This window comes from Solanum lycopersicum, chromosome 5 (genome assembly GCF_036512215.1).
Source record: "Solanum lycopersicum chromosome 5, SLM_r2.1".
NCBI lineage: Eukaryota > Viridiplantae > Streptophyta > Magnoliopsida > Solanales > Solanaceae > Solanum > Solanum lycopersicum.
The window spans coordinates 66,759,272-66,779,439 of record NC_090804.1 but is presented as its reverse complement, the minus strand read 5'-3'; the positions used below and the strand labels follow the sequence as shown (position 1 = coordinate 66,779,439).

Genomic DNA, 20,168 nt, shown 5'->3' with positions numbered 1-20,168 from the left:
TAGTCATATATATGATTATAAAAAAAGAATAAATTTAATCTCATCATGTGTGTTTTAATTTATTAAAAAGAAGCATTACTACTAACAAAAAGGAAAGATGATGAGCACGTTTTTATAATATAATGTGGAAAGATTAGATTTTGATATCAATTAGATCAAATTTAATCCAATTTCTTTTTAATCAAAGTTTTTATAAAAATATTTTTAAAAAAATATAAAAAATTGGGACCTTTGTATAATTTTTCATAGTTTGTGGGTTCCTTTATAATTAAATAAAGTAAAGAATAAGTTCCTTAAACCTCCATTAAAACCCCAAAAGCTTTCAACAACTCCATAGCCAAAGCTTAGAACAAATCGCTCAATTTTCTCTGTAAAAGCTTCGAAATTCAAAGAAAAAACTTGCGAAAATGAGTACTATGAAATTTTGCCGAGAATGGTGAGTTTATATTGTTCTGATTTCTTCTAATATTAAATTTTAAAAGTGTTAATTTCAACAAAATGGTGACCAATTTCTTCATGAATGTTGATTGCAGTAACAACATTTTGTATCCAAAGGAAGATAAGGAGCAGAAGATCCTCCTTTATGCTTGCCGTAATTGCGACCATCAGGTTCGACCCATTAGTCTACTTATTTTTTTTTTGCTTTTTTTACTGCTGATTCTGGTAACTTGTGCTACATCCAGCATCCTATAGGGTAGTTGCGTAGAAATGTTTTAGATTTTACTGGGGTTTTTTGAAGTTTTGTATAGTGTTACGAATAGGGTTTAGGGTATGGTTGAGGAAAAGCCCAAATGTGGTGAGTTTGCGTTTTGGAATTTGGGGCTTATTAGTAGAAATTGCAAGGAAGCTTACTGGATTTTGTCTAAAAAGATTGAATCTTTTGTTAGTATCTAAGGGAGATTTTTTCTATTTGCTATGTTTGTGGTGTTCAGGATGGCTTGTGTGAATCCATGAGCAGGCTGTCCAGCTCAGAATTACAAGTTCTGAGGGTGATTTTGTTCATCAAGTGTGTGTTATAGATTGGAGTCGAATCTGGGATCTTCAAATTGTTATTCACATGCTTCGATATGTTTCCTAAGGTTTCCAAATTATTGGATTGAAATTTAAGTTATAATATTTCACATCTCCTAGTGCATTTAGTCGAAAATAAAGTGTACTCCTGCAGATTTTGTTTTACTTTTAAAGGAACTTCTTGTGCCAAAAGTGTGAAATAAATTTATTGCTATTGTGGTGTCAGTCTTATCCGTGCACGTATCAATTCATACATCCCAAACACTTCCTATTTTGTAATTGGATTTCCTCAGTAGTATGGTTGAACTATTTTGTTGAAGTTGTCTTTATAACCGACCTTTAGGGCCATGGACCTCATTCCCTTCAAGTCTGAGTTGTCTCTGTAACAATCTTTTGGGGCCATGGACCTCATTTCCGTCAAATCTGAATTGTCTTAGCAATTGCATGTCCACTGTATTTCTCGGAAATAAGAGCTCAAGTGTCATAAAAGGTGAAGTGATAACTCATAACTATGATCTGATCACCAACGCCAAGCTGCAGTTTTCTATGCAGTCTTCACTTCTTTTCTCATCTCTTGTTCTTTCTCATCTGATTGCTTGTTAGAAGGGCATGGAAAATAAGATATCTTCTTCCTCACCTCTAAGTATACAATTAAGTGGGTGACCTTAGACACCTCATTTGTATAAGCTTTGATGGGCAAAGCTATCCGGTACATGTGTTGGTGGGAGGTAGCAGGTACTCGGTGGAATAATTGAGGTGCACGTAAGCTGATGCAGATTACCACTTATCTACTATATTGTGTATTTTGAAATACTTTTTGTTACACAGACTCGTTTATACAATCGAAACGGGTGTGTATTAGTATTTGGTATGGATTGTATTAGTGTAATTTGAAGAAACCATATAAAGCACCAAGGCACATATTACACCTGTTCAAGATGGTTAGTCAAGCAATGTGAAGAGATCCATCTTTAGAAAATGTTTCTTGCTTACCAAATAAAGGAAAATGAAGATCCATGTAGCATAGCCTAATACCACATCTATCTCTTGATGTGTACACATATGATGTTTATATTGTGTGTATGGAGGGCAAAGAGAGTGAGAGTGTGGTGCAAGAGGGCATGAAGATCAGATCATTCGAGTTCCGTAAAGCTAGGGATGGATTCAAGTGGGAAGCTTGACTCTTATGGTGGATGTTGTCAACTAATTGTATCAGGTCCATATGTGTTGAGATTGGATATAAACAGCTTGCAGCTGGACCTTTGTCAAAATTAGCACGATTATTGCTATAAATCTTGATTTTACCAGCCACAGATTTTGTTCCTTCAAAAGGGGGCACCTATTTGGATATACCCAATATATGCAACTTGTTTTCTTTTGCGCTTCTTAATTTACCAAGCTTTTGTCAGCGAAGGCCCTTTTTGCTGATGTTATTCTCATTCTCACTCAGTGCTGCATAATGACTACTCCATATAGCAGTCTAATTACTATCATTTTCTAGATCTTTTAAGGTTCTTTGAATTGTAATAAGTTTTAACAATAAAGGAAAAACTTTGTGTTGCTGTTTCATCCATTAATTTTGCCTGTTGAATTCCATTCATTCCTTAAAGCAAATTAAGTTAAAAGATTACCTTTCTTGTCCAGCTATTGTTTATCTGAGTAGACTTCCCTATCCAATTATTAATAGTTTATCCGATAGTACTTTTGCTCCTTTGCTTTATTTACTGTGCTACTGTTTGAAACTTGAATTTCATTTTCCAAGAAGTGCTTGTAGATATTAAGGTTTTAGATCATCTATGTTTTGATAAATACAATTCTAATTCAAAATGGAATCTGGTGACTTGTTAAATGCTGCTTTTGCTTTGTGTCTCTTATTTGCCTCCTTTACTTGTGCAGCTAATTCTAGCTGTAGAATTAAATCACTGAGAGCTAGAAATTGTAGACTAGCTTTTAGCACTCATGAGTACTTTCTTAGTGTTATGTTTTCTTTTATCACTATGTGATGTCAACTTTGAGTTCCATCTCAATACTTATTGTCATACTTTTCAGGAGCCTGCTGAAAACAACTGTGTGTACAGAAATGAGATACACCATTCTGCTGCAGAACGCACACAAGTATTGCAGGATGTAGCAGCAGATCCAACTTTGCCTCGTACAAAATCTGTTCGATGTTCTCAATGTGGTCATGGAGAAGCAGTTTTCTTCCAGGTCATTTTCATTTGTCTATGCTTTCTTTTGTACTTAGGCCACAAATGCTTGCACATTACTGCTTTCATATCTTTTTTTACTAATATGCCAGAGTTTCTGGTTTCAGTGGCTGGGACAATTTAAAGCTTCATACCTCTCATATTTGCCTTTTGATCTTGTGTGGATTTTTTAATCTATGGTGAAAGTAAATAGTTTTGTAGTTTCTGTGACATTGATAATTAATCATGACATATATCCTGCTGTGTCTTGTTGTATATGTCCACTTTAGAATATCTTGAAAGAAAGCACTACGATTATGGTAGAAAAGAACTTGTTGCCAAGTCAAGTTAGCCTGCAATCGTAGGAGCTTGGTCTATCTGTATATCATATGTTCATAGAGAAATTTCACTGTCCTCAGCTACTGGGAAATTTTACACTGTTCCCCTACACAACCACCATACAACTTTTCTGGTCCAGTAAATCCTTCTAAAAATTTTCGAAGAAATCTTGAGTCTCATTGGTTTAGGATACCGGAACTACTTTTCTTGGAATTTACAAATCTACTACCTGAATGATATAGAAGCAAACAGTCTGTACCTTTTCACTTCTCCAGATAACATCATCCTTTCAGTGTATTATTTCCTATATACCACCTTATTCTATTGTGGTCTGTTAAGAGCTTCCACACTTCTTTATTTGAAAGACAAATTAAGACCGAATATCAAGACTCTTATCTTTTAGACTTGCTATAACGACCTGTATTTGCTTGCTCGTATGTAACATATATCTAGCGAACATCTTTACAGACAGTTTCTGAAACATTTGATATATGTGCAGGCAACTGCAAGGGGAGAAGAAGGTATGACGCTCTTCTTTGTTTGCTGCAACCCAAACTGTGGTCACAGGTGGAGGGATTGAGACTACATTTTGCATTATGGGAATGCACTGTTAGTTCTTGATGTGTTCGAAGAAACTAATTCTGAACAAAAGGAAAACGTCGTAACTGTTCATCATGTAGTTCATGTACAATGTAATGAATCCCGTCACATGTTGGATCGAAACACCATGTTATCTTACTAAGATGAAATTCTGAAGACTTGCACTTGTGCAAAGTTTCTGTTATTCACCATGCTCTTATTGTGTTTGCGTAAAGAAATGAAGAGTGGCGTCTTTTGCTAAATAGCGATACTATCTTAGTAGCTCTTTTGTTATATATTGCATGTCAAGAAAATTTCCAAGCAGAAAGTGAACTAAGAGGGGTTCCTTTCCATCCAATTAGTAGGCAATTTTTGTTCATTTCCAGTGTGCAACAACTCCCACAAGCAAAATTCTTGAGCACCAAATTTGCCTGATACAATGATGACATACTTAGCTCCATTTCCTCCATACGATATCGCGCGAAAAACGCCCTCCATACGTCTACTTTTACATGTCTAATGGTCCTTTCCTCACCCTCAGTTGCCACAATGCTTCTTATTCCCTGGCTCAAGTGTTCCAGTTCTGTAGCTGTCCTGTTTCGTTCGTCGTTCTTCATGCAATCCTCCAACGAGTCGAAAAATGCACCATAGAAAAACAGGGCTTCCACAAACCGGTCCACGAATACTGGTGAGTTATGGTTTGCTTCCACTTCTACAACGATCAATGCTCGAGGATTTATACCTTTGATAACTCTCATCAAAGAGTCAAGCTTGTCTGGTCGCGCTAACATCCACATAAGGATGTATTGCGCGAAGATAGCAATTGATTCATCGTCATCTATCTCAAAGTCTTCTTTCTTTAGCTCTGTCATATCCTTAACCATCACAATGTTGAAAGAGAAGGGCAAGTTCAAGGACTTTGCAAAGTCCATCAATCGTTCGCGTGCTTCCTCAATTTTATGTTTTAGGTTGGTACATAAAGCAGTTATCTTGAGATGTTTGATTTGATGTGAGACCAGAGCTTGCATCAAGATTGTCCATTGCAGACCACTACCTATCTTGAGATCGATTATATGAACCTTTTTCGATTCTCCTACATGATCTATAATGGCTTGAACAGCAGCAAACTGAGACACCTGAGACAGAGGTATGTTCTGATGTGCTGCAATCATAGTGAGGTTTAAGTTCATCAATGAATGCTCGATATGCTGTACTAATCGTTTCATTTCATTTCCTTTCGATGTATCTCTCCCCGTTTCCCTATCTATTCTCTCATGAAGTGCTTGAGAAAAGTAGTATACTAATCTCTGAACTGCATTTCCAGTGTTGGAACACAGCTTATCACAGAACTCGTTGAGAATCCTTCTAGCGCGATCAAACTGTTCCTGGCCTACTTTCTCAGCAGAAGCAAGAAGATTTTCGACTAGTGACACATTTCTAGTGTCTTCCTCGTGAAGGTCAAGCAATGAGCTCGCGAATGGATGGTTAAACATGTATGGTTCTTGATCACCACGAAGGGTAAACGATTGGATAAACCTTTCAGCACCTAAACGAAGGATTTCGTCTGTAGATAACATGGATCCATTGTTTTCCTTGATACATTCAGCACTAACAATGATGTTCTGTTCTGTTTTTGATCTTTTCATGAACCTTGTTGTGTCATAATCTTTCAGGATCTTGAATGATGAAGGCAATGGAGATTGTTGATGAGAATGATCACACATCGAATCTACACGAGAACTTGAACTCTTTATAACACCTATACGATCATTTTCCCTCTGAGCTAGCTTCTGGGATTGAGTTAGGCTCATCAACGGCTCTATTTCGTCCACATTGAAATCCCAATCATCAAGACTAATAAAATGATCAATGTCTAATAAGTTCATTTCATTTAACATTTTTTGCTCAAATCTTTTGAAGTTTTGAAAGACAAGTTTGGTACTAATCCATGTTTATTTGTCTTTCTTTTTTATATATGAGATTTGTTTTTGTTTTGGAGATTTTGATGGTATTGTCTGTTATATAAGATAACAATATCACTGTTATTCCATTGATGAGGTCTGGCTAAAAGTAAGCGTGTATGCAGACTTTATTTCTACCTGGAGGTCTCCGACTCGCTATATCCAATCCTTTCATTTTTTTGTTTTTCACTTGATGCTCGATACTCTTTTAGAGGTTCGACTAATAAAGAAAATTCGCATCTGAAAATCTCATTTTACGAATAAATCGAAGTGTTCCTTATTTCCAAAACTTAAATAGTTTTTGGAGATTTTGGTAATATTGTCTACTATATCCAAACATTTTGATATTGACTATAATATTCACCTTAAAAGAAATCAAAATTAACAATCACTTGAAAAAACAATTAGTTTTTTTTAATTTTTTTGGAAAATACGATGAAGACGGTCGAAAAACAATTGTCAATTCCAACGAATTCGATATTTTTTATGCAAAATGTTTCATCCAAATGATATACATGCACTTTTTATAATTGTGTTTTTATAGAAATCGAACTCTAAAAAATAATATTAGAAAAATAAATAATCGATATTTAAAAATTAATAGGTCGGTTTTGTTATATCAGTTGTATAGTCGATATCAAAAATCGACCTCCATAAATCAATTTTGAAGATGTATATATTTTAGTTTTCTTTTTAAGTAGTAGTTTAAACAAGGAGTAATATAATTCAAGGAAAAAGAAAAGAGAATAATACAAAGATAAAAATAATATTTAGTTGTGACTCAATTATATGTATTAATTTTATATTATTATTACTATTATTATGTTTTTCATAAATTTTTAAATTATGAATCCACCCATATATACTCATCAATTCTTATTCTTTTTGAGTTAGTTACTATCTCCGTTTATTTTAATTTTATGTTACATATTTCGAAAGTAAATTTAATTATATTTTAAAGTTAAATTCGATAACATTAATTAGATATTTTAAACAAAAGTTTTAGATATTCAAAAATTATACGAAAAACACTATAAATTACAATTTTCACGTATCTATATAAGGAAAAGTACATCATAAATATGTTTTTAATACATCAGATGAATATAGACGGAACCAGTATTAGGAGTTTGGGACTTTAAATTTCACTTCCCTTTTCTTTATCAGTACAAAAATAGAATCTACGAAAAAGTTACTGGATTCCTCTGAACCCTCGAACCCCCACCTAACTCTACCCCTGTGTAGGATAGATAGGGTCTAGAGGAGACGATGAGCTTGGAATTGTTATTTATTTATCTACTCGAACTAGAGATTTCCATATTGATTGTGTTAGTTCGACAGTTCCACCATCCAACACAGCTCATCCTCACCCGTACTTATTAGCTCCCATCCCAGCCACCCCACTATGTAGACGTGGAAAAAGTAATTATTTTGCATATGTATATAAGTTATTCAATCTCCTTTACATAATAACATTTTTATTTTTAAATTTTTGACTCCACCACTGTGTACAGATCGTGAAAATTGACTCTTTTCTCCAAAACTACACAAGCTTTACTCTACAACTACAGGCAACTTCCTGTCCAACGAATGCTTGACTCTATATAAAATATAGGGAGAGAAACACCTTCTGTTGCTGAAATTGTAAATTTTAATCTACTTGTTTAATTTTATACAAATTTAAATAGTTATTTGTATACTTGAAATTAAAATGCATAAATATTAGCTAAACTCAATTTAAAAGGTATATTTATACAAGGGAAAAAGCCTCAAATATATCATAAAACTTTGACAAGACACTCGTCCATGTCAATCGTTAAAGTTTGTCTCATATATGTCATTTCTGTTTAAGAGAAGGTCCATCCCTACCATTTTTGTTAACTAAAAATAATTTTCCTTTTGCAAAAAAAATTACAAGGCTAATTATGATTCGGTTACATCATTAATTAAATCATTTTTTTTATAGAGAAAATGTTCAAATATGTCACCTAAAATTTGAGAAAAAAACTCATATATCTTATGCTTTAAAAGTTTGACTCATTTCTGTCATTTCAATTAACAAATAATTAACATAAAATAAGTCTTTTTTCTAACAAATTTTAACAAAAATGAATCGAACTTTCAACTAATAATATAAATGAGTCTTTCATTAAAATTTAATAAACCTCAATCTTTTGTTAGCTAAATTCCAAGATTGACACAAGCAAAACTCATTTAAGATAAATATAGATAGGGGGTGTCAATAATGGTACCATCTTCACGTGAAGAAAATGTGATCAGAAAGGTACTTGTCCACCACCAATTTACACATCATTTTCACTCCTATTTTCTTTATATCTCTTCTAATTTTCTCCTTAGAAGCAACATGTGTGAGTCCCACAATATAATTTTCAAATTCGATCGAATTCAATAATTTCGATGAAAATCTATATATATGTATCAACAAATTCACTCGATAAATTACTTATATTGAGTTCATAAGTTGTCCTGTTTTAAAATCTAGAACATGTGAATTTAAATTTTTGGCAAAGCCTAATGTGTATTAATAAGGGTAAATGAAAATAGTATTTGAATTAGTAGTAATTTTGACATAATATATCAAGATTATGTAATTTTATGATATATATGTTAAAAGTCTCGATCGGTAGCTAGATGAGAATTTGGTCTCTTTAGGCACACGGTATCAAAGACGACTTATCCCAATTCGTTGTTCATCGATGTTGAGCCTCTATTTAGAAGTGTTTCATGCTCCAATTGAGGAATAGTGTGCGGTGGAGTGTTAAGAAGTCTCACATCGATAAAGGGATGATAATCTAGTCTCTTTGATGAACTAACTTTTGATGTTGAGTTAGACTCAAGTGTCATATCTTTAACGTATGCAATTATAATTATATATATGTGTATATGTATATTTAAAAATCCTAATCATTATTGTTTACACATAGAATTAGCCATACATTCAACTTTGAAAACACATACACATATAATTAGTTGCACATATTTTCATATGCTTGTTAAGATTATGTAATAAGCATTTAAAAACACTTGCTATTGTTTTTTTTTTTTTTAACATAAATTTGATATACTTGAGCTGATAAAGATTTTATTGAGTATGTTATTATTGTTATGCTGTGTAAAAAGGTAAATTTAAATTTTAAATAAGAATATGTGATATAAAAAAAATTACTTTATAATATGCTTAAATGACAAAGGGGTAATTCTTCATATCTTTGCACATGGTCAATCTGCAAATGCAGCCAATGAAATGATTTGCTTTAATAACCAAAACAAACATTCAAATTCATTACAACCACAAATATTTCCAACTCATGAAAACAAAATAATAGACTAAATCTAGATGATATTTTTTTATTATATCAAATTTAAATAAACATAAAAAAAAAAGAAAAAGGGAAAAAAGAAAAGTTAAAAGGAAAAAAAAGGTTCATGAATGAGTCCAAATTATCAGGTTTCTTTTCTTTGAATTTTTGTTCAACTTTTGTTATGTTTTTTTATTTTTTCTTTTTGGGCCAAATTTATTTGTTTGTATTAGATAGTGTTCTTTTGTTTTGTTTTTTTTCATTGCATTTATTTTATATATAAATAGTTCTACTTTGTAATTAAATGGTAAAAAAAAATCTTGCAAAAATATTAAGAGGTATATTTATTCACACTCCTTATTCATTGACAATTGAAGATTAAAGTAGAGATATATAATATTTAATTTAAATTAAGTAATTGTAAATATATATTGCACTTTTTCATTTATATCAATATTAGGGATAAATTTTTTAATTTTTTTAAATTAAAAAAAAACATAGGAATCAAACAAATAAAAACTACTTTTTGCTTGCTTTACACCTTTTTGCCATTCTTCAATTCAATAGTCACCAAATATACCTAACTAACTACTCCATTAAAGTGTAGCATTTTTTTTTCACAATCAATATACTTTTTTTTTAATCTTTATAATAATAATAATAATAATAATAATATATAATAATAATAATAGTTCTTCGGGATGACTCAATTGACTTAGAGGATGATCCAGGATCAATTCCCGCTCAATGTTTTCTGAGTCTAGTTTGTCGCATAAAGCTTGTCATATTGGACTTCATGTGTGATACATAAAGTGCTCACTCGAAAATAGAAGTTATGATTTCTAAATCGAACTTGTCATATTGGACTTATCTAGTACTGTTAAATCCCTTGTATGGAGCCGATAGTAAATCAAATCACTTAAATTTAATTTAATAATTACCAAAGGGTTTTGTATTGTTGATGTATAATAGACTCAATAAGGATCTCCATACCCTCCCCTATTGTTTAAGAATTTTTCATAATCCTCTATACATAATTTTAGAAAAATTCAATTATATATTTCTTCAAATCTAAAATTTACCTTATCGAGTTTTTATCTCACGCACCGAACGAGTTCAACCTTTTTTTTATCTTCAAGATAACAACAACTTTTTTTTTTTTTGGTATACCAATTCTAGTTGTTAATCTCTAAACATCTATTTAAAGTATATTATTTGTAGTTATTCTATTTTTGTATATATATTTGTCTTGCTTCTCTCTCCTTTTTTCCTTCACTATAAAGAAAAAAAAATTGTTGTTGTTCTTCAAATATGCAGTAATCTTGTTGTTGAGTGATTCAAAAATGGCTTCTGGGAGTGGAAGTAGAGGAAAACATGATCGTAATCATCAGCCGAAGAATCAATCGCAATTTTCAGGTACAAGTAATACTAATGCATTAAGCAAAGCAGTAGCACAATATACTACTGATGCTAGGCTACATGCTGCATTTGAACAATCTGGAGAATCTGGAAAGAATTTTGATTATTCACAATCTGTTAGAAATAGTACAGAATCTGTAACAGAGCATCAAATTACTGCTTATTTGAATAAAATGCAAAGAGGGGGTCATATTCAGCCTTTTGGTTGTACGATAGCTGTTGAAGAGGCGAGTTTTTGTGTTATTGCTTATAGTGAAAATGCATGTGAGATGCTTGATATAATGCCGCAATCAGTTCCAAGTCTTGAGAAGAATGAAATTCTCAAGATTGGAACGGATGTGAGGACCCTTTTTAGTTCTTCGAGTTCTGGTTTGCTTGAAGGTGCTTTTGGGGCACGAGAAATTACGTTGTTGAATCCGATTTGGGTTCATTCGAAGAATTCGGGGAAACCCTTTTATGCGATATTGCATAGGATTGATGTGGGGATTGTGATTGATTTAGAGCCAGCTAGAACAGAGGACCCTGCATTGTCTATTGCTGGAGCTGTGCAATCGCAGAAGCTAGCTGTGAGAGCTATTTCGCTTTTGCAATCGTTACCTGGTGGGGATATTGATCTTTTGTGTGATACTGTTGTTAAGAGTGTCAGGGAGCTTACGGGGTATGATCGGGTGATGGTGTATAAGTTTCATGATGATGAGCATGGGGAGGTCGTGGCGGAGAGTAGAAGATCGGATTTGGAGCCTTATATTGGTTTGCATTATCCAGCTACTGATATTCCACAAGCATCAAGATTCTTGTTTAAGCAGAACAGGGTTAGAATGATTGTGGATTGCACTGCCATCCCTGTGAGGGTTATTCAGGATGAATCACTCATGCAGCCTTTATGTTTAGTTGGCTCAACACTTAGGGCTCCTCATGGTTGTCACCCTCAGTATATGGTCAATATGGGAAATGTTGCGTCGTTAACACTTGCTGTTGTTATAAATGGAAATGATGATGAAGTTGTTGGAGGCCGAAATGCAATGAGATTATGGGGTTTGGTTGTTGGGCACCACAGTTCAGCTCGGTTCATTCCTTTCCCCCTTCGTTATGCCTGTGAATTCCTTATGCAGGCCTTTGGGCTCCAACTAAACATGGAATTACAATTGGCATCGCAGTTGGCTGAAAAGCGGGTTTTGAGGACACAGACAGTGTTATGTGACATGCTTCTCCGAGACTCACCCACGGGGATTGTTACTCAGAACCCAAGTATTGTCGACCTTGTGAAATGTGATGGGGCTGCTTTGTACTACCAAGGGAGATACTATCCTTTGGGAATTACACCAACTGCAGCCCAAATAAAGGGCATTGTGGAGTGGCTATTAACTTGTCATGTGGACTCAACAGGCCTAAGTACTGATAGTTTGGCTGATGCAGGGTATCCTGAGGCAGCTTCTCTGGGTGCTGCTGTTTGTGGGATGGCTGTTGCTTATGTAACTTCAAAATATTTCCTTTTTTGGTTCCGTTCGCACACTGCGAGTGAGATAAAGTGGGGTGGTGCAAAGCATCATCCAGAAGACAAAGATGATTGGCAGAAAATGCATCCACGTTCTTCCTTTAAGGCATTTTTGGAAGTTGTTAAGAACCGCAGTTTACCATGGGAGAATGCAGAAATGGATGCAATTCACTCTTTGCAGCTTATACTACGTGATTCATTCAAGGATGCAAGTAATTCAAAGTCTATTGTGCGTGTTCAGCTTCGGGAAGAGGGGTTGCAAGGGATGGATGAACTTAGATCTGTTGCCAGAGAAATGGTTAGATTGGTGGAGACTGCTACAGCACCCATATTTGCCGTTGATGTTGAAGGTCGCATAAATGCATGGAATGCTAAAGTTGCCGAGTTGACAGAGTTGTCAGTTGAAGAAGCAATAGGGAAGTCGTTGGTTCATGATCTTGTCCATGAAGAATCACAGACAACTGCGCAGAACCTTCTCCGCAAAGCTTTAAGAGGTTATACCAATCTGCTTTACATTTCTTTCGTTCCAGTAAATCATTATCTATGGAGTTCCCTTTGGCTGTATTGAGAGATTATTCTCGTCTGCTCTTCTTGGTTTTTAAAAATTTTAGTGGCAAAGATTATCACGGGTTCTAGTGATCACTACTTATTCCTCCTGGCATCATGCAACAATATGATGGTTGCTTATATGTTTCCATCCATTAAAAGTAATTGAGATCATGTGATAGTCTTTCGTTTATAGGAAAAGGGATGCCCCTAGGGAAGGGGTTGCATGTTTGGTTTTACGGATAAGAAACTCTTAGCAAGATGTGTTCTTTTTACGTTCATGTTTTGACATTGGCACTTTTAATACATTAAACATGTATTATCCATATTCCTGCGTAAACTAGAGCTTGCAGGTTCATAAAGATATATATACTGCTTCTGATAAGAATTGACTAATTTATAATATCGTAAACATGTGTTTACCCTGCTCTGTCAAAAAATTTAATATTTTATCAACTGTTCACTTCTCTCCTTTTCTTTTGGTTTCAAAAAATCCTATACATTGCCTCCCATACTCTCTGCAAAAATTTCCACTAATTAGTGCTATTATGTTAGTAGTTGTGAGCCCAAGTTACGGCAGCTCCGGGTGAAAGGGGAGATTCTCACTATGCACTTGAAAGTTAGACTTGAGCACATATGAAGTGTTGATTAGATTGTGTCATTTAGCATGTAACAACTTGTGTCAAAGCTTTCTGATTTAGACATTAGATGAGTTATGTTGGTTGGTCAGTTTCAATATTGATCAACTCTAGGTGATTTCAGAGCCATGGGTGTATAAAATGAAGTTGCATTTAATATCAGATTCAGGCTAATCATGACACTGGGTGTCAACATTCTTTCTTTAGTGTTTATGTAGCTTGAGTATATTGTACATTGTAATTGAAACTGATTTGTATCCACCCTCTTCGTGTCCCAGCCACCTACAGAAAATGAAAGAGGAGAGAAAAACCTAATATTGTTGCTAAACCAATCACAGGTGAAGAAGATAAGAACATAGAAATAAAGTTAAGGACATTTGGAGCTGAGCAACTGAAGAAGACGGTTTTTGTGGAGGTTAATGCTTGCTCTAACAAAGACTACACAAATAACATTGTTGGTGTCTCCTTCATTGGCCAGGATATTACCGCCCAAAAAGTTGTACTGGACAAATTTGTTCGCATACAAGGTGATTACAAGGCCATTATGCACAGCCCTAATCCTCTGATCCCGCCCATTTTTGTATCAGATGAGAACACTTGTTGCTTTGAGTGGAACACTGCGATGGAAAAACTTAGTGGTTGGAACAAAGAAGAAATCATTGGGAAAATGTTGGTTGGTGAGATTTTTGGCACTTTCTGCCGGCTCAAGGGCCCAGACGACATGACAAATTTCATGATCATGTTGCATAAGGCAATTGGAGGCCAGGAGATAGACAAGTTCCCTTTTTCCTTTTCTGACCGAAATGGAAAATTTGTTCAAGCTCTTTTGACTGCAAACAAGAGAGTCAATGTGGATGGCCAAATTATTGGGGCCTTTTGTTTCTTGCAGATTGCAAGTCCTGAATTGCAGAAAACTCTAATGCAGAGACAACAAGAGAAGACGAGTAACATTCACATGAAAGAGTTGGCTTACATTTGTCGGGAATTAAAGAATCCTCTAAATGGTATACGCTTTACAAATTCATTATTAGAGGCCACAGAATTGACAGAAAACCAGAAGCAGTTTCTGGAAACAAGTGCTGCTTGTGAGAGGCAGATGTCCAAGATCATAAGGGATATTGATCTGGACAATATTGAGGATGGGTAAGTTCGTATTCAATTATTTCTTCTATCGTCCCAGTTAAATAAATCTGTTTACTATGACACCGTATACTCTAGTACAACTTTCAAAGTCCATGTACAAGTGTTTTATGAGTTACATGTTCTAGTGATCACTGCTTATTCAGCTTTAATGCAATTGTTGAAGTCAAGAAATCTGGATTAGTTGAATCAGGTGAGGGTGTATACCTGTATGACAGTATATTTCCATTTGAATATCGAACGTAGATACAAAGACTTCATTTTTTGAACACAGGTTGGTCATTAACCTAGTGTTGCCTAAGCATGTAACGTTAGAACAATTTTCGATTCATTCAATTTGTAATGTTTCTTACCATTAAACTTGTAAACAGTTCCCTGGAGCTTGAGAAAGGTGAATTTTTTCTTGCGAGTGTGATAGATGCTGTTGTTAGCCAAGTGATGTTATTATTGAGGGAAAGAGGAGTTCAACTTATCCGTGATATTCCAGACGAAATCAAGACATTGAGGGTCTATGGAGATCAAGTCAGAATTCAACAGGTTTTCGCTGATTTCTTACAGATTATGGCAAGCTATGCACCACCCCGGGAAGGGTGGGTAGAAGTCCATCTTCGACCAAGTATAAAGCAAATTTCTGATGGAGTAACTATAGTACATATCGAGTTCAGGTAACTTTTTCTTCTTCACTTTTCCCAGCTATATCAACATGCTTCGACCTATAAAATGTTAAAGTTTTTATTTGATTTTTTGTGCGTTTTGGTGGAAAAGGATTGTTTGCCCTGGTGAAGGTCTTCCTCCAGAATTGATCCAAGATATGTTCCATAATAGTTTGTGGGTAACTCAACAAGGTCTAGGGCTAAGCATGTGTAGAAGAATCCTACAGCTTATGAATGGTCAAGTCCAGTATATCAGAGAATCAGAAAGATGTTTTTTCCTTATTATCCTTCAACTACCAATGCTGATTCAATGATAGTTCAACAACAGCTATATTCATCACAAAATGTACATTATGACTGAGCAACTACTGATACAGGTATTGAAATCATCCTTGTGCTGTTGAATAATAATCTGTTGGTTTTTGAAGCATCTACTGTAACAGGACTAATTTTTATAACACCATAGGCTTGATGATATCAAGCTATTGTAATTAGTATTATTCTAACAAAATTTCATAGTTGTATGATAATGTGTTAAGCATTCCCTTCCTTTTATAACAAAAAGTAATCTGATTAGATTTGGCACGGAGTTTAAAAATATAAAAAAAAAACTATTGAATCTTGTGATTCTAAATTGAATTTAAATTAAATATACAAAACTGTTCTTTAATCTTGTAACCTTAAACATATTAAGTGGTAATATTGATACTTCAAGTCACTGGTTGATAAAAATAAGTAGAACATATAGTATTAATAAGAATAGTTATTATTAGGGATGGGCACTATTTGGATTAAATCAAATCAAATTGAATTCTAATTTGAATTGGTTTATGGATTCTTGATTTGGTTTTGAAATAATAATTTACTTTGTTTGGTTTTTTGATTTGATTTCAGATTTTAAAAAAATGAAAATCGAAAAGATCAAATTATATATAATTTTAGCTGTTTTCATTATGATTTAAAATTTATTTTTTTGTATATTTAGACATCTATAATTGATATACTATTAAATATTGCATTTTACATTTTACTTGTGATTTATATTTTAAAAAAGTATATTTAAAAAAATTTAATATTATTTTTTTAAAAATTATTATGTTTTTAATTATTGACCTAACGAATTAACCAAAAGGAAAAATCAAACATAATCAAGATACATGTTTGGTTTGAATTGAGGTACACTTTTTCAAAATCAAAAACTGAATAATATAAAATCAAACCAAAAAATTGAATTTATACCCCTACTTATTATATGAGATGGATAATTTAAAAAACAAAGATATGAATTATAAATTTTACTTTAATATGATAAAAATAATTAGTAAATTTTATATCTAAAAAATCCCAAAATCTAGAAATCTTTAGGATAACAATGAGATAAAAATAATTATACGTACGAAAAATTTCATATCATATATCCAAACATCAAACATCTGCTAAACCTAATTTTCTTTTAAAAAAATAGTGATCAGACATAGCTTTCTAGGCAGCAATTGTGCATCAATATAAACAGTTTTAACAAACTGCTCAGAGCCCAGTGCGATCATCATCTCAAAATTAAAAAAATAAAAACTCGATACACTAAGCTTTCGTTTATTTTTCAAACTACATTCAAATCATAGAAAATAAATCAAATCAAATAAAAAAGATGGGGTAAAATCCTCAGAAAAATTGCTTGTAATTTGTCATCAAAATAGAGAATTCAGGTCTCAAAGATTACATGCCATCATAGGGGGAAAAAAAAACCCCAAAACAAAAAAAAAATTGATATAATTTTAGATTTAACAGGATGTAAATTCACTGCACCTAGTAAAAATTAATACGGGTGAAGCGACTCAACTTTCCTGCAATAAATTTATGCCTTTTTGCATAAAAATGCAGAGAAATAAAACCATATCCTTAATTATTTCAACAGTTTTAATTCAGAGGCAAAACAATAATTCACAACAAAAAAATTTGGAAAAAATGAAAATAACAAGAGGAGGAAGAAGAAAAAGTATATATTAAATTTCAAGCATTGGAGCTGTACATATACTAACCCAGAGACTGGAATTAGGGTTTTTACTTCATATATTGGGCCAACTACGGCCCATTTATTATGGGCCTAAAGAAAGCCATTGGTTATTATCTCGACAAGAATTAGAGGAGTTTATATTAAAATTTGCGTAAATTACATAAATCTCATAGTTTTAATATAAAATTATCATTTTATCCCTAGTAAGTTTCTATTGAATAGTGTATTTTGAAGGCATATATATGTCTATGTAGACACATTACTATTTATAGTTTTATATTTTTTTTTATGTGTACGTAGGCAAATATGTATGTTTGAATCACGGCATTAAATAGTCTAGGAAGGTAATAGGTCCTCATGAAAGTTTACTACTGCAACAATAAATTCGATCAAAATTAAGATATTTTTCAGAGACTAATTTTGCTTATTTCAATAGTAAAAAGTTATTGGTTTATTTGGGATGTCATGAGAGACAGAGAGACCTTACTCCATGTGGTTGCTTTCAACATTTTTTATTTCTTGGCACCCCCAAATGCCTACTTAAGGAGTAACTCCTTCTAACTTCTCACTCACTCTCTTATCAAACATTTCCATATCCCAAAGATAAAAATTCAAAGTGTTTTTTTTCAATGGATAACACTGAGAAACTTGCAAACTTGAAGAAACAATTAGGTGATGGAGTTGCTGTAGTTATGGTTCCATTTCAAACACAAAGCCATCTTGATCCTTTTCTCCAATTTGCTTGCTTAATCTCTTCTTATGGTCTCTCTGTTCATTATCTTAGCCTACCTAGTTACAATCACGACACTAAGGCTCGTGCCACGATGTTAAATCCTTGCGATTTAGACACTATTCATTTTCATGACCTCGAAATGATTCCTACCCCACTCGACCCTGAAATCCCTAGTGAAGTACCTAAACACTTCCATTTATTCTGGAATGTTACCATGCATCTCCGCGAATCCATTACTTCCTTCTTACGTGATATTTCGTCTAAATCAAGACGAATTATCATGATACATGACTGTCTAATGTGTTATAATGTTCAGGATATTTCATCTTTCGATAATGCAGAGTCATACATCTTTAGCCCTGTGATTTCGGCCTTTGGTATGTATTGCGATCACTTATTTCCTCACGTTGGATTGCCTATCCCTATTGAACAACAACTACTTCAAAAGCTACCATCCTCTGAAGGATGGTATTGCGAAGAGATCATGCGAATAGGATCTTTTCAAGTTCAATATATAGGGAAGAGCTCCGCGGGTGATATTCATAATACAAGCAAAGTAATGGAAGGTAGTAATACTTTTATCGACTTGCTTGGAATCGGACAAGACAAGAAGCAATGGGCGATAGGACCGGTTCTCCGGCCTATTAAGAATGAAAAAAATGGATTCCCCTGTTTGGATTGGTTGGATGAACAACCTCCAAACTCAGTTCTTTACATATCTTATGATATGTTGACTTCATTTTCTGATGAACAAATTAAGGAACTAGCAATGGGTTTAGAGCTTAGCAAACAAAAGTTCATATGGTTGTTGAAGGATCCTGATAATACTGATATCTATCTCGGGGCAAACCTCAATAGAGAATTTGAGTTTCATGCAGGGTTTGAGGAAAGACTAAACGGGGTCGGGTTACTAGTTAGAGATTGGGCACCACAAACCGAAATCTTGGCTCATTCATCCATTGGCGGGTTCTTAAGTGCGTGTGATTGGACTTCTTGTGTAGAGACCGTTACTATGGGAGTCCCAATAATTGCTTGGCCCACACACTCTGACCACCCAAAAAATGGTTTTTTGTTAACAGAACTGTTGAAAATAGGCCTGGTTATAACGGAATGGGATAAGAAACGCGATGAGATGGTCACTGCATCCACCATTGATAATGTCGTGAGGAAGTTAATGGCATCAGAAGAAGGCGACGAGGTTAGGAAAAGAGCAAAAGAGTTGGGAGAAGCCGTGAGGAAGTCTACTGAGAAAGGGGGTGCTTCTCGAATGGAGTTGGATTATTTTATCGCGCATATCACTAGATAGATTATTTCAAAAACTCTTTTTTTACTACTATTTTGAGTGTACTTTGTGGAATAAGTATTAGACATTGTATGAATAATTTTGCTGTTTCATGTAACATTACATGGATATGCTGATATTATCTTGTTAATGCATTTTTTTTTGAAAAAAATATATTTTAGAATTATGTTTTTTTCCCTAAAAAGACTAAATTATCATTAATTATTCACCTGCCACATATTGATTGGTTAATAAAAGACAACGACCATTCTATAGCACCTCACAAAAATTTCAACCATTTGAATTTTTAATGTGTTATTTTAAAATATCCTTTTCTGTTTTTCTGGGACCCAACGAAATTGGTGGTATATATTAAAGCAATATGAGAAAATATAAATATGTATATATAGACTTTTTTTAAAAAAATAATTAATATAAATATTACATTATAACATTCATAATAATTAAGGTATAGTTTATATCTTGAGAAATATGTAATTAATATTAAATACAAAATATGAAAATTTAATATTTCTCTTAGTACGCTGAAATCGATAAATATGAAAAATATTATTTCTTTTAGTATATACAGAAATAAATACTCCTTTCTTTAACTTTTACTTTTCATTTTGCGCTTGTTATACCTCTCAATAAATAAAACAATGATAAATATAAATATTATATCATATACACATAGTATTTGATGTATGATTACAGATATTAAAAAAAAGAATTTGATGAGTAAAATAATTAATATTATAAATAGAATAGAAAATTAATAGTCAACTATTTGTCTTTTTTTAATAATATTATATATTTATTATAATTTAAACTTACGATATATATTATTTG

At 33.3% G+C, this 20,168-nt stretch overlaps 4 protein-coding genes and 2 non-coding genes across 9 annotated transcripts; 3 read left to right on the top strand and 3 right to left on the bottom strand.

Annotated features, from left to right (window-relative positions):
- The first annotated feature begins 294 nt into the window (after positions 1-294).
- Positions 295-4,378, top strand: LOC101264221 (DNA-directed RNA polymerases II, IV and V subunit 9A). Its single transcript, XM_004239829.5, has 4 exons — positions 295-436; positions 534-609; positions 3,061-3,219; positions 4,036-4,378. Exons 1-4 carry the CDS (start codon positions 408-410, stop codon positions 4,114-4,116), a joined length of 345 nt encoding a protein of 114 aa, XP_004239877.1. The 5' UTR covers positions 295-407; the 3' UTR covers positions 4,117-4,378.
- Positions 4,379-4,420: 42 nt separating this feature from the next.
- On the bottom strand, positions 4,421-6,013 carry LOC101248012 (DELLA protein RGL1-like). Its single transcript, XM_010323301.1, has one exon. It carries the CDS (start codon positions 6,011-6,013, stop codon positions 4,421-4,423), a length of 1,593 nt encoding a protein of 530 aa, XP_010321603.1.
- Positions 6,014-9,641: 3,628 nt separating this feature from the next.
- Positions 9,642-19,250, top strand: PHYB2 (phytochrome B2). Of its 4 annotated transcripts, XR_003246725.2 has the most exons (5): positions 9,642-12,804; positions 13,833-14,637; positions 15,006-15,299; positions 15,400-15,664; positions 18,376-19,250. XR_003246725.2 is itself a non-coding variant. In NM_001330171.1 (4 exons), exons 1-4 carry the CDS (start codon positions 10,740-10,742, stop codon positions 15,599-15,601), a joined length of 3,366 nt encoding a protein of 1,121 aa, NP_001317100.1. The 4 variants fall into 4 exon arrangements, 1 of the variants encoding a protein (NP_001317100.1); XR_011220953.1 differs by lacking the exon at positions 18,376-19,250 and having other exon boundaries at positions 13,833-14,827; positions 15,400-15,863; XR_011220952.1 differs by lacking the exon at positions 18,376-19,250 and having other exon boundaries at positions 13,833-14,908; positions 15,400-15,863.
- Positions 16,169-19,353, top strand: LOC101248301 (zeatin O-xylosyltransferase-like). Its single transcript, XM_004240171.2, has one exon. It carries the CDS (start codon positions 17,931-17,933, stop codon positions 19,338-19,340), a length of 1,410 nt encoding a protein of 469 aa, XP_004240219.1. The 5' UTR covers positions 16,169-17,930; the 3' UTR covers positions 19,341-19,353.
- On the bottom strand, positions 16,753-16,841 carry LOC112941613 (small nucleolar RNA snoR118). Its single transcript, XR_003247034.1, has one exon. It is a non-coding gene; the product is annotated as a small nucleolar RNA snoR118 (small nucleolar RNA).
- LOC112941599 (small nucleolar RNA R66) lies at positions 16,946-17,021 on the bottom strand. Its single transcript, XR_003247022.1, has one exon. It is a non-coding gene; the product is annotated as a small nucleolar RNA R66 (small nucleolar RNA).
- Positions 19,354-20,168: the final 815 nt, after the last annotated feature.